Source organism: Typopeltis vanoorti, chromosome 5 (genome assembly GCF_054136105.1).
Source record: "Typopeltis vanoorti isolate ZY-2024b chromosome 5, IOZ_Tvanoo_1.0, whole genome shotgun sequence".
NCBI lineage: Eukaryota > Metazoa > Arthropoda > Arachnida > Uropygi > Thelyphonidae > Typopeltis > Typopeltis vanoorti.
In genome coordinates this window covers 53,677,180-53,691,330 of record NC_143553.1, presented here as the reverse complement: position 1 = coordinate 53,691,330, position 14,151 = coordinate 53,677,180, and the positions used below count along the sequence as shown (strand labels likewise).

General features: G+C 36.3%; 1 protein-coding gene across 3 annotated transcripts in view; it reads left to right on the top strand.

The window, feature by feature from the left end:
* Positions 1–14,151, top strand: part of LOC150106416 (dysferlin-like) — a 328,783-nt gene that overhangs the window by 123,128 nt on the left and 191,504 nt on the right. For all 3 annotated transcript variants that reach the window (XM_090393128.1, XM_090393127.1, XM_090393129.1), the window contains exon 32: positions 3,899–4,080. In XM_090393128.1, coding sequence (XP_090249254.1) covers positions 3,899–4,080 — 182 coding nt within the window. The remainder of the gene's footprint in view (positions 1–3,898; positions 4,081–14,151) is intronic.

Genomic DNA, 14,151 nt, shown 5'->3' with positions numbered 1-14,151 from the left:
AAAATAAAAAAAAAATGAATTTTAATTAGGAAAAGATTTTGAAATTTTTCTAGTGTTTTTTCCTTTTCTTTGGGGGGTGCCCAGGCCCCTTGGCCCCCCTCTGGGTGTGCCACTGACCTGCATAAAGTAAAAAAAGTGATATCAAAATTAGATATTCAGTTTTTACTTCATGCAAGTTATACTTCTGAATAAAAAGGAACCTAACACTGTTATTCATAAATACATTAGCAGAGCTAATTTCTGATGCAGTCAGCTAAACAGAACGGCAGATGAAAAGTTAGCAAAACAACCGTTTGATGGCAGCTATAGGAAGACCAATCTGGATCGATTGATGGTTAGACATGCATAAGTCAAAAATATAAAAATCTTAGAGTATTGCAGTCCTGATGAACAGACTAATCTGTTCATCAGGACTGCAATACTCTGATCTGAATGAAACTGTTGCAAGGAAGCCAACAATAAACTTAATCATGTAGCACTATTCATAGCAACCTATATAGTACTCAGAAATTTGGTGAGCTACTAAATTATCATTGAGCAGCTATGTGATAATTAATCACTGTCAATTTTAGGAATGATCATTTGATCCATGCATACAATAAATCCAATTTCATCCATTCTCTCATTTGTTCCATGCAGACAATGAATAGAGTGTGCACCCTTGTCTTACAACTAATTTTACATACATCAAACATCTATCTTTATTTCCTTCAATTCTAACTGCCGACTTACAACTTAAATATAGACTATACACCATATAACTAACATTTTTGTTTTGAACAGATTTTCTCTTGGCATGCATAACATTTCTAGATCTACAAAACTTAATAGAGATCCTTGTTATATTGCTATGATTTTTCAACTGTAAAATTCTGATCCTAACAAATGCTGAATCCAGCTTGCTCTTCCTCAAGTTTCTTTTCCATAATTTTTTTGTAGTATCTTGTCCGGTATGCTTGACATTTTACCTCGATGTTCATTAGAAAAATTACTCTGTAATATTTTCCTTTAGTTTTTTTTCCTTTTTTATGATAGACATTATGATAGCTGTATATCCCAATCATCTGAAATTTTACTTTCTGGTCATGCCTTCTTAAATATGTAGTGCAGCCACCATAAAACTTAACTCCCATATTTGATCATTTCTGGTCACATGTCTACTTAAGCTGCCTTTCCAAATTTCAGACTCGTGAAGGCTTTTTCTATCTGAAGCTTTGATATGTACTACTCTTGACTGCATTTCTCTTGAATGATTTCTATTGTCATTCTGTCACTTTTTGTTTTATTTGTCTTTCAGAGTGATTACTCTATCCATCCAGCATATCCTTACATTTTTATCAGGAATGACACCTTTTTTATGTTACCTTTTGTCTCTGATTCCTTTTACAACCTCTCTCCCATTTCAGGCATCCTTTCATGGTGGAAAGGATCTCCCATTGATGGTACTGGCACTGTTATTCTTTTTTCTGCTTCTCTCATTCTTTGTCCTACTTTAGTCTTTTATTACTACCCTGTCTTCCAGACCACTATCACTGGGGTTCAGTACCTCACTGTGCAATGCACACCATTGACATCTGGAAAGGAGGATCCTGGTAGTCTCACACTACTCTGGCATCTGTTTCGGCAAGTTAGCCAGTCCTTGGCTTTAGTAAGTTTCAATGGCAAGTGGGCTTGCCTGTAAGGATCAGGAATATTACAGTAAATGTCTCCTTCCCAATGGTCCATGAACAGGGTGAAAGGTTTGCTGTGGTGCCAATATAGAGTCTGGGATAGTCCTAGCATTCCACTCCTGAGTGCAGTCATTGCTTGCTAGAGAGTTGACATCCATGTGTGGGTCTGTGGTGGGTAGGGAGCTCTGGTACTGAATTATACTGAGAGTAAATAATTTTTCATACTCTTGTTTATCAGGACACTGAACAAGCCCCAGTCAGGTTCAGAAACCACAGAATCACCAACAAGAAAACAAAATAAGAAAGAATACACCATTAATCTTACACTCAGCAGGTGAGTATTTAATTGGAAAACTATTCTACTTCTTCAGAAGTATTTAGAAGGGTTGCTAGGATCTCCAAAATCTTTAAAGAAATTGCACTAAAGAGATATCCTCATTGAAGAAGCTACAGTAGCACAATCAGAAAAATTACCTCATGCCACATCTTTTGGGAGAATACTAATTAAGTTTATCCCCCCATAAAACTTTTCTAGAGGCATAATATCATATTAAGACCTCCTTGATATTCAGTATGAAGTGATGACTATAAGAAGAATCCTGACACATAGGGATGGGCATCTGGTTCCCACTAGAAACATCATTCTTACCTTTAACAAAGCAAAAGCACCACTATCTGTCAGAGCAGGATATCTCAACTCTCCAGTAAGGCTCTGTCCCAAAACACCTTACAGTCCTTTAAATGTCAGAAATAAGACCATGGCTTTGCCGTTGTGCCCAGTGTGGCAGTAAAGAACGTGTGAATAAAGACTATAACAGCAAAGTGTCAAAACGTTATAATTAAGGGAGTTAACTGCAAAGAAAGCATAAATCCCATCTTCTCACAATATACATACACAATATACATACAATATCCCTGAAAGATATAACTTGCTTACTGCCTCCTTAGAGTTAAAGAGAAAAATCAGTATGCACTCATTTCTGAAGGCTTGCATAAATGATCCCACTACACAAAAATTCTTGTATTAAACAAACAATGGAACATGCACCACAGAATATCAAAGACATGCCTCTGGAATTTTATTAGAAGGCACATCAAGAGATAGCGTGGATACCTGCATGCCCACCTCAGGAAGATAAAACTAGTAAACTAAGTGGCTTAGAGGAAGTAGAATATGGCTGTCTCAGAGATATTTTTCAGGAAGAAGAAATGGATAATGGCTATCCCCAATTCTTATGAAAGAAAAAATCCAAGACTAAGTAAAACAAAACCTCTCAACATAGGAAGTTAGATGATACCACCAAAAAGAAATAATAGAAATATTCCTACACTGGTGGATTTGTTGTGGATTCCGAAAAAACAGAGATGGCACCAAGGCTCTCTTGTAGAAGTATAAGCCAATATGCTTCTTGCAGGAAATATATCTGAAGCTGAGTGATGATCCAACTCTCCCCAATGTTACCTTATTCATAAGGATTCATCCCATGAATTATGAATTCAGGGAATGAACCTGCCCACAGAGAAGTCTCCATCTTTGTAACTATACCCCTCTTCCACAAGTGCCACAGAAGCAGTTATTACCCAACTCAGTTGGAATTCTAATTACAGTATGCTGCCTCTACCATCCTCCTGCCATAGGTATCTCTCAAGATGATGTGGTATTCATGATGTCTTTCAAGGCAAATTTGTGCAGAACGACCAGTTTGTCCATAAATACATTTCACTTTAAAGAACCCAAGAAATCTGGTTTAGCAAGCCATTGATTATCTACAAAGTACAGGATTCAGAGAAACAAAACCAATTACACAGAAGTTATTTTCTTCTGGAAAGATTGTATGTACAATTCACAACCCAAACCTGAACAAAAATGATTGCCTAAATCTTTCTCAATTTTGGGAAGTTATATTGACTAATAGTTGATAAGAGATGCCAACATTATTCATGTGTGCAAACCTTCCTTTATTATGAGTTGCAAATCAAAGTGAGGCTAACCTTGTTTTCAGAAGATGTGGATTATTATTATTATTACACCCTCCATGGAGTCGGCAGATTCACCATGGTAAGTTCATTCACCTGACAACAAATCTTTCATACTGAATCTTAAAATCCTTAACACTTTATAATATACTTAATGACTTTTCAGACAAAGCACAAGTACATCTGTATTATGTCCTCCCAAAATTTTGGTTTTGAAATGTTTTTGATGCTTCTATTTTGTTTTTTTATAGATCCCTATGCCTCTGTATCTTTCAAGAACCAGAGTTTGAAGACTGACTACATTTCTCAAACATTGTGCCCCACATGGGACCAAACTTTGGTATTTGAAGAAGTTGTGTTTTATGGAAGTGTGGAATCAGTGAAGGATAACCCACCTCCTGTTGTAATCGAAGTATATGATCGTGATGCTCGTGTTAGTATGGTATTTATTTGTTGGCTTAAGTATATATACGTTGACTTGACTGATTTACCTGGCATAACATCAAAATGAGTAGGGAGATTAAAAAAAACCAAAAAAACTTAATATTTTATTAAACAAACATTTATTTGGATCAATTGCTTATTGTTTTTTTATAATACAGTGCCTTGAAAGACATAACTTGGTTTTATCTGTGCCCAACACAGACTAAACCAAGCTGTTCCTTGACTCATTCAAAACAGTTCTGCCCTGTGGAGAACATGGGTGCATCCCATATGACAGATACAGGGAACATTTTAAAGTAATTTTATTTTTTCTCTTGGAGACTTGGGGTCTTTCTCTCACCTCACGAACAAGCACATCAGCTGGAGAAAATTGGAAAAAAATAAAAATTAAAATGAACTAATATTGACTGGATATAATTTAATAGCCATAACACCCTATGCAGATAACTAAACCACCTGTAGTCTAAATTTCCCTATGGATTGGGAGGGCGGTGGAGAGGATTCAGAGAAAAGTTACCAAGCCTGGTGGCAAGTCTATGGAATGTTCTGTATAAGGATAGATTGAGGGTGTGTGGGTTGCAGAGTTTAGCTGAGAGGTGGAAGAGAGAGGATATGATAGAAACTTAAGTTACTAAAGAGATTTTATGAGATTGACACAAAAGAAATTTTTTACTACATGGGGGAATAGGGGGGGCGGGAAATAAAGGGTCACACTTGGAAGTTGTCTAAGCGTGTGGTAGTAAGGGTGCACAGAGGTGTGCTACTCGGAAAGTGGTGAATGAGTGGGATAGGTATTGTGTAAATGGATGGGGGGGGTTTCCTGTGATGAGTCTTTTGACTCCATGTAGTACCATATAAATAATAAATTTGATATATAATCTAAAAAACTGGTTAGTTTATAAACTTAACATACTAGATTTAATGACTGTAATAGACTTAAGTCTAGTCTTCTCCTATACATTCATCATAAGTTGAGCAAGGCTAGTGAAATTATGGTTACTGATTACAATAAAGACATATCACACTTGTTATGAAGTCCAAAAACCATACAGATTGAGTTTAATGATTCAGTAAAATCCAGCATTTTTTCTTTTTCTTAAAGAAATCATCCCAATTTAAATAAATATGGTTATTAAACTTCCCAAAATATGGGAAACACTAATACTTCAAATTCCAAGTTAATATCCTAGGTCATCAACAGGTGCCCCACCTAGATGTTTCAGTGAGATGAAATTTTGTAAAAAGTAAATATTATTTTTTAATCCTTTCTCAGTGCTGTTTCACTTCATGAGTTTGTCCCAGATGCTGTTAAGGAAAATGTTTTCATTGTTGTAATTCATGTTGAACTGTGGCATTGAACAGTGTGTGTGTCTGAGAGGAAGGGGGAGAGAGAGCAAATATTAATGTATTGTCATGTGAGATTTTAGTTTCCAGCAGATTTAAAAAAAAAAAAAAAAAAAAAAAAAAAAGCTTAATTCAATAAAATATGCTATTATAAAGGTATTATTCTCTAATTGTAAGATAAGTTAGAAATGTCTGTTTAGACTGGAATAGTTTAGGGATATATTTAGCCTGTGGTAACCAAATAAGTAGTATAATTCAGAGAATATAAACACTCGCCTATACTGTAGAGATATTTTAAAAAATAAATATTTAGTAATTTGTTAGTCTAGTTGTCTCTGGGTAGATTTCATCAAACAGGCTGTGGGTTCAGATTTTACTGTAGCATTTGTGAAGGGTTTTTGGTGGCAGATGATTTTTGTTGCTCAGTGTGAGGAGGCCTAAATAGTTAGGATTGTCAGTTTCAGTGTTTATTAGTGATGCTTTGATTTGGAAAGACCTGGGTTTGAATTCCATCTAGGATGCAACTAACCTTTATTAAGGCTTTTCAGTTGAAGGTGAGTCACTTGTCTCATATGGAGGTGGCAAGTTTTTCTCTTGGAAAAACATATTTCATCTTACAAAGCAGCAGCCAGAATACAGACAATACATAGACATTAGTCTCTTAGCCTTAGTTGCTTTGTCCATAATTGCAAATATCAACAAGAAGACCAACTTTCAGGGTTGAAAATAGCTTAGAAAAAGTACTGTGTTTGTAGATTGAGGGATATAGAAGATGTTGAGCTTTAGGAGAAGGATCTGCTTGGAATGTGTGTGTGTGTGTGAGAGAGAGAGATTAGTGAACAGCTTCCAGCTTGATATTGCATAATTGTTGCATACAATTTTGAAATTAGGTATGCAAGGGGAGGATATCTTGAACAAGGAGAAGGAGATGAGTAAGCTAGGATTGATAGAGAAGGATCTGAAATTTAGAGATCACATTACCAAAATTTTAAGGACATCACAACGGATTATAGCAGATAATGAGGAGAATAGTTACATGTAGAAGTAAAGGTGGCATGGTTTAATTGTATGAGATCTTGATCAGACTATAATGGATTATTGTGCACAGATTTGATCACCTGGGTTTTCAATAGTCATTTTACACAAATTATTGACTCTACAACTGTGTTATAAATAATTATTTTAATTTCCCAACATTTCGACCTTCATATTAAGATCATCTGGAGTGCACACACAGTCAAGCTAAATTACATTTCACATAGTATGCTGAAGAGACATTGATTTGATCAATGGTTATTCTGCTGGCCTGACCTCTAGTGAAAATAAAATAAAATTACTATAAATAAATGAAACTAAATTAACTACATCAAAGCTATATTCTATTTAAGACATCATGAGAGAAACATTCTTTCATATAGATAGTTTTGTTGCAGTAAAAATGATGTTCTAATTTAACAGGATTTTAGGATCCTGGATTACCTATGGTCCTATTTATAATTAACTCTTAGGGAGAAAGGTTAAGTGGGCAGAATATGTGCCTTCCATATTCTTGGGATTTTTAGACCATCATTATTGTTAAGATTAAGGTGATTGATAAGAATCTCGCAGGCCTCCTTAAATTTACGTTCATACCATGTTTTGGTGATGTAAACAACAGGTGCTTTTCCAGTCAATTCTATGTAAAGTGTTCAGGGCATGATCAGAGAGACCAGCTTGACCATAGTATTATATTTAATGTGTTGTTTAGGTTCCTTTTTTCTGATAGGAATTGTGCATCCTGTTTGCCCTATATAGGGCAAATTACAGGTGCAATGAACATGGTATACTCCAGGGTAGGCCAGCAGAGGAGGGGATCCTTGGATGAGTTGAGTCTTCTTCTTCAGCTTCTCCCACTTAAGTGGGGTCACTGTTTGTAATGAGTTTCCTCCACACCTTCCTGTCTTGGGCTGTCACCACATCCAAGTTCTTCATCTTCAAGTCCTCTTCTACCAGCTCCCTCCATCTCTTCATTGGCCACCCATGCTTCCGCCTTCCTTGCATATCCATCTGCATGACCCTTCTTCCCACATATTCGTCCTCCCTCCTCATCACATGACCAACCCATCTCAACCTTGCCTCCTGTATTTTCGCTCCTAAGTTCGTAACTTTCACTGTTCCCCTGACATAGTCATTTCTCCGACGATCCTTTCTGGTCACACCGCACATCCACCTAAGCATTCTGATCTGCTACTTCCATCCTGCTGATATTATTTTTCCTCAGGGCCACAGTTTCTATAGCATATGTCATAGCTGGCCTCACTACTGTCCTATAAATTTTGCCTTTCAGATTGATTGGCACCCTCTTATCACATAACACTCCAGCTATCTCCCTCCAGTTCCTCCAACCCGCTTGTATTCTGCATCCCACTTCCTTCTCAGCTCCTCCCTTGGATGAATTGAGTAAGTTCTTTAATTTTGCAGGAGGTTTAACAATCGAATATAAAAAAAAAAAAAAAAAAAAAGAAAAGAAAACAGAGGAGCTACTTAAATTAGTCACCACATGGCCCGAAGATACCGTTATTGTCTGTATTCTGTAATCTGACCAAGGTGCCATAAATTATTTTGGGTGCATGTCTTTTCAATCCTTCCATACTTTTCTTATGATATTGTACAACTGTTTATTGTCATGTGTTGAAACTTAGACATTGGTTTTAGCCATATTGGCTATATGACTGATACTAACAGTCCCTTTTCTCCATTCAATGCTTGATATAGGCCTCCCTCATAACTTTCCAGTGGTTTTGTCTTCAGCTAATTTCCATCTCATGTCAAACCTTTTTAGATTGTCCCTCCATCTTGTTTTTTAGTGACACTTCCTTCTCTTTTTTTTCTTGTATTCTTTGTTCATCTTTGTGAGTCATCTCTAGTGAGATGATTGGAGTAGAGGATGCTGTGAGGCATCTTTCTCTCTTCAAAGCCACCTGGGCCATATGTAACCTGTCTTGCCAGTTTTCAGTCATTGCCCATATTCACTTCTATAGGTAATTATTATATAGCCAACTACCATCTGAAATAAATATGTTCAAGAGGGTTATCTGCTAATTTTAGTTCAATTTGATCTTTGTCATCCACTTTATTTTACTTACGTTAATTTTTACTTTTTTTCCATGCTTTCTCTGTCAAGATTATTTAGCATTTCCTGAGCTTCACTTTATGCTAACAGAATATGTCATTGGCAAGATCTAAATCAGGCATGGCCATCTTCATTCTATAAGAGGGCCAATATATGAGTGGTAGCATCATGGGCTGCACGCTTTTAGACACAACTTCAATAAACTCTGCATTTTTTCAAGGCAATAGTTATATCTATTGAATTACTATATTTATTAAATAATTTTACTACTGGGAGAACAATATAAAATACTTGATTGATTTTAATATAGGTTGTTAAATTAAATTTAATTACATATTTCTGGTTTTTTTTACATGTAACACAACTTAATGAGAACACTGTGGGCGTTCATGTGCAGCAACAAGTTCATGAAAGTCTATTTTCAACAATGATGATGATATTCGTAACAAATCCTGAAGGTTGTCATTAGTCAGTCGGCTTCTTTGTGATGATTTAACTGCCCTCATAGTTGAGAAAGTGCATTCACATATGTGCTTCCAAACATAGATGCAATTCTCAAGCTGAAATCACTCAATGCAGGATATTTTTACCTTGGTACCAGTTTCCAAAAGTCAATGCCTATCTCCACCCTTTACTGGAGAAATGGGTCACACAACTCCAATTGAATAGTGTCATGCTGCTCTGAAATGTCACATTTCATTGGGTTGTTAAATATGTCAGTTATGGCTGCATATCACTGAAGTCAGAAAATCGCTTACTGAATTGCTCCAAAAGCTGGTGTAACATTGGCACAGAAAACTTGAAGTGATTGTCATGGCTCTCCTCCATCAACTCCCTGCAGGAAGGAAAATGTACAGAGTTTCCTCTGACTAGGGTAAATTGAAAAACATTCAGTCAACTTATGAACCCATCTAGGTGTGCAACTAAATCTGAGATTGCTTGGTTATGTCCCTGTAACTTCATGTTGAGTTCATTCATGTGGTGTGTGTGTGTGTGATGTCTGTTAGAAAGGTGAGTAAGCTGTTAAAATTATGAGGATCACATAGTTTTGTGATTAGTTCTTTGTTTTTCTTCTCGTGTTCCTCTAAAAACTGTTTTATTTGCTTTCTCAAAGCAAAAACCCTTTCAAACAGTTCCCTCTGCTTAGCCAACATATGTCTGTGTACAACACTAAATTGTCGTATTCTGCTTCCATCTCTGTTAGAAAAGGAAGAAACTTGCGGTGTGTCAAGGCCCAATTTCCACCCTTAATTAGATTCACACACGGCCTCCTGATGTATAATGCAATGCAATACAGGGCAATTGATTCCAGCCTTCCTTAGTAAGCCAACTAAGCCTGTTGTACCATGCATTGATTTGGTGCCATCTGTCACAATAGCTGTGGGATTGTTGATGTGGCCAGTACCATTTACAACCTTCATAATTGCATCATAAATGTCTTGACCTTTGGCTGCAATGACTCTAATGCTAGTAGCTCTTCATTAATAACAGTTTTTGGAAACAGTTAGAATGAAAATTAGAAGTTGAGCTGTATCTGTTATGTCAGTTGCTTCATCCAGAGCCAATGAGCAGTAAGCTGAATCTGTAATAACACTTTTTAATTTATTTAATATGTGAGAACCTATTTCCTCAACTCTTTATTGTTACAGTTTGTTTTGATAGTGGGACGCTTTGAAACTCACTGGCAATTTTATCTTCCCCCCAAATGCACGTGCCATTTTCACAGAACAGTGTTTTACAAATTCACCATCAGATAATGATTGTTTTGCTTTTGCTATCTCTGCACTTACAACAAACGATGCCAAGAGTGAGCTTTTTTTGTATTGATGTTGGTTTAGTAAAAATAGATTTCTGAGCACTAACCTTTCTCTTCAAATTACATACAATTTTAATACATACTTGTCCAACATATTCTTTGTCTTTAGCTGTATGTAGTGGCGTTTGAGGTTATATTCCTTGTGTACAGACAATACTTGCAAACACACAAGGCACTGTGGTTTGTTGTCATTGCTGTTTATAAACAGAAATTCATTTTCCCATTTCTCCTGAAATGACCTGTTTTCTTCACAGATCTTATGTTTCTTACTCATAGTACACAAGGGCTGAAGAAACTGATTACTGTAACCAGAGCAGAGCAAGTGACTTTCATTGATGCGTTACTCTGGAGCGCATAAAAATCTACCACTCCCACTACTACAATTCACACAGAGAAGCAGTAGATTTTATAAATTGAGTAATATTTTTAAAGCAATTCTGATTCAGTGTTGAGAATATAAATTGTTTCCATCATCAGAAATAATGAATATCACTAGTATATCAATCAGAAAATCTGCAGTTGAAACTAATAGCTTAATTGATAATACATATAATTTAATATAGTTTTTATCCTGCTGCAGGCCACACAAAATCATGTTACAGGCTGCATGCAGCCTGCAGGCCTGCTGTTGGCCACCTATGATTTAGATTTACTTTCCTTGATATCAATTTCAAAGCATTCCCATGATACAGTCCTACAAGACTTATAATATAGAAAAAAAGTTTCATGATATTGGATCTTCTTGCCTCGCTTCTCTCTCATTGCTGAATTCATTTCCCTAATGTTCTGTCATTATACTCTGTTTATTTCTGATTAGTTTTTAATAATCTGGTGTACTTTGCTGGGATGGCCTGCTTTAAAATTAAAATTTTAAAATTAAAATGAAAATATAAAAGGAAAAAAAAAATAAAATAAAATAAGGCCACACGGTTTGCCTAGTGGCTATGTGCTTCACAACCATATGCCTGGGGAAGGAGTGTCCTAGGTTCGATTCCCGTCGGTGACGTGAGGAACTGAAAAATCTTCCTCAGCCATAGCCAAGTTAGCCAGTCTTGGGCATGGACAGCAGGGTTTTTTCCCCAGTTTATTCTGGGGGGTTTCATCCTGCAAAGCAGGCAAACGGGCCTTGAGAACTCAACACTACAGGCCATAGGATACACTGGGGCATAAGGCTGACCACCTTATCCTGTAAACGGAGTGAGGTCCGATGATCAATGGACCCTCGACACCGCAAGGTAAAAGAGGGTATAAGGATGATGATGATGAAATGAAAATACTTTTAAAATTATTTCTAGTACCTAACCAAACTCAGTTTCACATCTTCATGAAATAAAACATGGCTCTATTAATATTTGCTAATAGCTATAACAAGAGTGAGTGATAAAGAAAAATAATACAATAGCCTAAGTTTCTCATTACTCTCTAAGTGCTTTTTTTGCTAATGGGTTGAGGATGAGTGCTGTTCATGAGACATAATAGCAAAACAGTCAGCAGTCCATGGCCCCTATCTCACATATAGTTAAATATTGTTTTCTGAAAATATCATTTAGCTTTTGAGAAATGTTGAAATTATATATAGTGATTTTTGACAGTGATTCAGGTTTGGTCACCTGGTTTTCAAAAGGATGGAGAGACATTGGAAAGGGTTCAGTTGACCAAGGTAGTTTTTGATCTCTGAAATGTTGAACATGAAGAAAGGTTGAGGACATGCAGTTTGCAGAGTTTACAGGATGGGATCAAAGGGGGTGATATGATAGGTATGGGAAAATTGGTAAGGGGTTGCTATAGGATTAATGTTTCATAAAATGGTGGGAGATGGGGGAGAACAAGAGGTCATCCCTGGAATCTGTATAAGGTGTGAGCAAGGAAGTAAGAAGCAGGTTTTTTGCAGTGAGAGTTGAATGACTGGAATGCATTGCATGAGTGCAGAGAATTTGAATGTATTTAAGGCACAGTATGATGATAATGTACATGGCAAAGGGACCTCCTGCAATGAGTCTTTGATCCCATTGGGGTAATAATTAGTGATTTAATTAAATAGCCAGTATGAACAATTTTAAATTATATTTACCAAAGATAAATATCTTCTGTACACAACTTCAAAAAGGAATTTCGACAGATTGTAAGGCATGCATCCATATTTCGTGTTATGATGATAACTTCAGTAACAAATCTGCATCTCTTAAAATTTACATGGTGCCATCCATAAATGTTTTGATTTATTAACACACACACACACACCAAATCTAAAGATGTACCTAAGTGGGTACAAGGATGAAACTGGTATTGTAAAGGTGGGAATTGGCTGGTAGAAGGAAGGAGACAGAAAAAAAATGTAAGAAAATTGGACCAGTTGGAATGCAGAGAGAGAGAGAGAGAGAGAGAGCAGGTTTCATGTAAAGAACCAGCTCCTCACTACTCTGCTGACTCTCCTTATACAGTTTTCAGTGATGGCCTCTAGTTTTCCCTCTCTCATTCTATGAAAAATCTCCTTCATGTGAACCTGATAACTACGGACTAGCTTATGTCTTGATCATATCATCCAACCTTTCCTATTCATGATGCTTTGCAATTTACATTCTTTCAATATGTTCTTGTACCATATTCCAAAGACCATTGACCACCTTTGTGAATCTTCTCTGAACCCTTTCTAACATTCTTGTCATCATGAAAACCCAGTGACCACATCTGTGCACAATAATCCACGAGGTCTGATCAAAGCATTTTAGTTGGGCAATTTTAGTTAGTTGTTCAGAGCAAGTGTTAGGATATTCTATATTAAAGGAAACTTAAATGAGGTTACAGCTGGAATTAGCAATAAAATTGCTGCTATCTACAGATATTTTGAATGATTTTGGCTATGGTGCATGTTATGTACCATTCTATCACAGCTAACACAAATGCTTTAACATCTTTGCCAACTTGATCAGAAAAGAAGAAAAACTTGTTTGAGTTGCAAAGCACATGTACTGCCAGTGTAATGGATGGAATTATGTAAAGTGTTTAGGTGGACTGTAATTGTTGAGCTTCTGATAAGAAGGAAAGGTTGTGCTTGGACCACTAAATGGTAATGCATATTGTATGTATTACTATTAAAGGCACCATTGTTCGAAGTATACAAAAACTCTTTTTTGCACATACGAGGGTAGTCTGAAAAAGATCTTGTCCTTGACCATAGATGGCAACACTATTGGCAAGATTTTTTTTTTTTTCTAAGTTGGTACATCTGTCATAAGCATCCATATGAAATTGCAAGTCATTCTATAAAGTCGTTTGTTTTATATAGCTGTCTGAAGCAAAAGTGTTCTCTGTATCTCTTGAAATGGATAAAATTGAGTATAGTGCAGTTATAAAATTCTTTGTAAAATAAGGTTTAACAGCAAAAGAAATTCAAAGTTCTTAAAAGTTTATAGGCACTCTTCTCTTTCGTTTTCAACAATTAAGAAATGGGCTGCCGAGTTTAAACGTGGCTGTACCAGCCTTGAAGATGATCCACGTGAAGGACATCCAAAATCTGTAACAACATAAGAAATTATTGATCAAGTGCACGATATGGTATTAGATGGCCAGTGAATCAAAGTGCATGAAATTGCTGAGACTAGAGGCATTTCAAAAAAAAACGTGTAGGATATATTTTGCATGAAGAATTGCAAATGAAAATGTTTGGCGCAAGATGGGTGCCATGCTTGCTCACAACAGATCAAAAACGCACTCGCATGAAAATCTCTGAACAGTGCTTGGAGCATTTTAACAAGAATAAAAGTGATTTTGTGTCTGTTTATTTCATG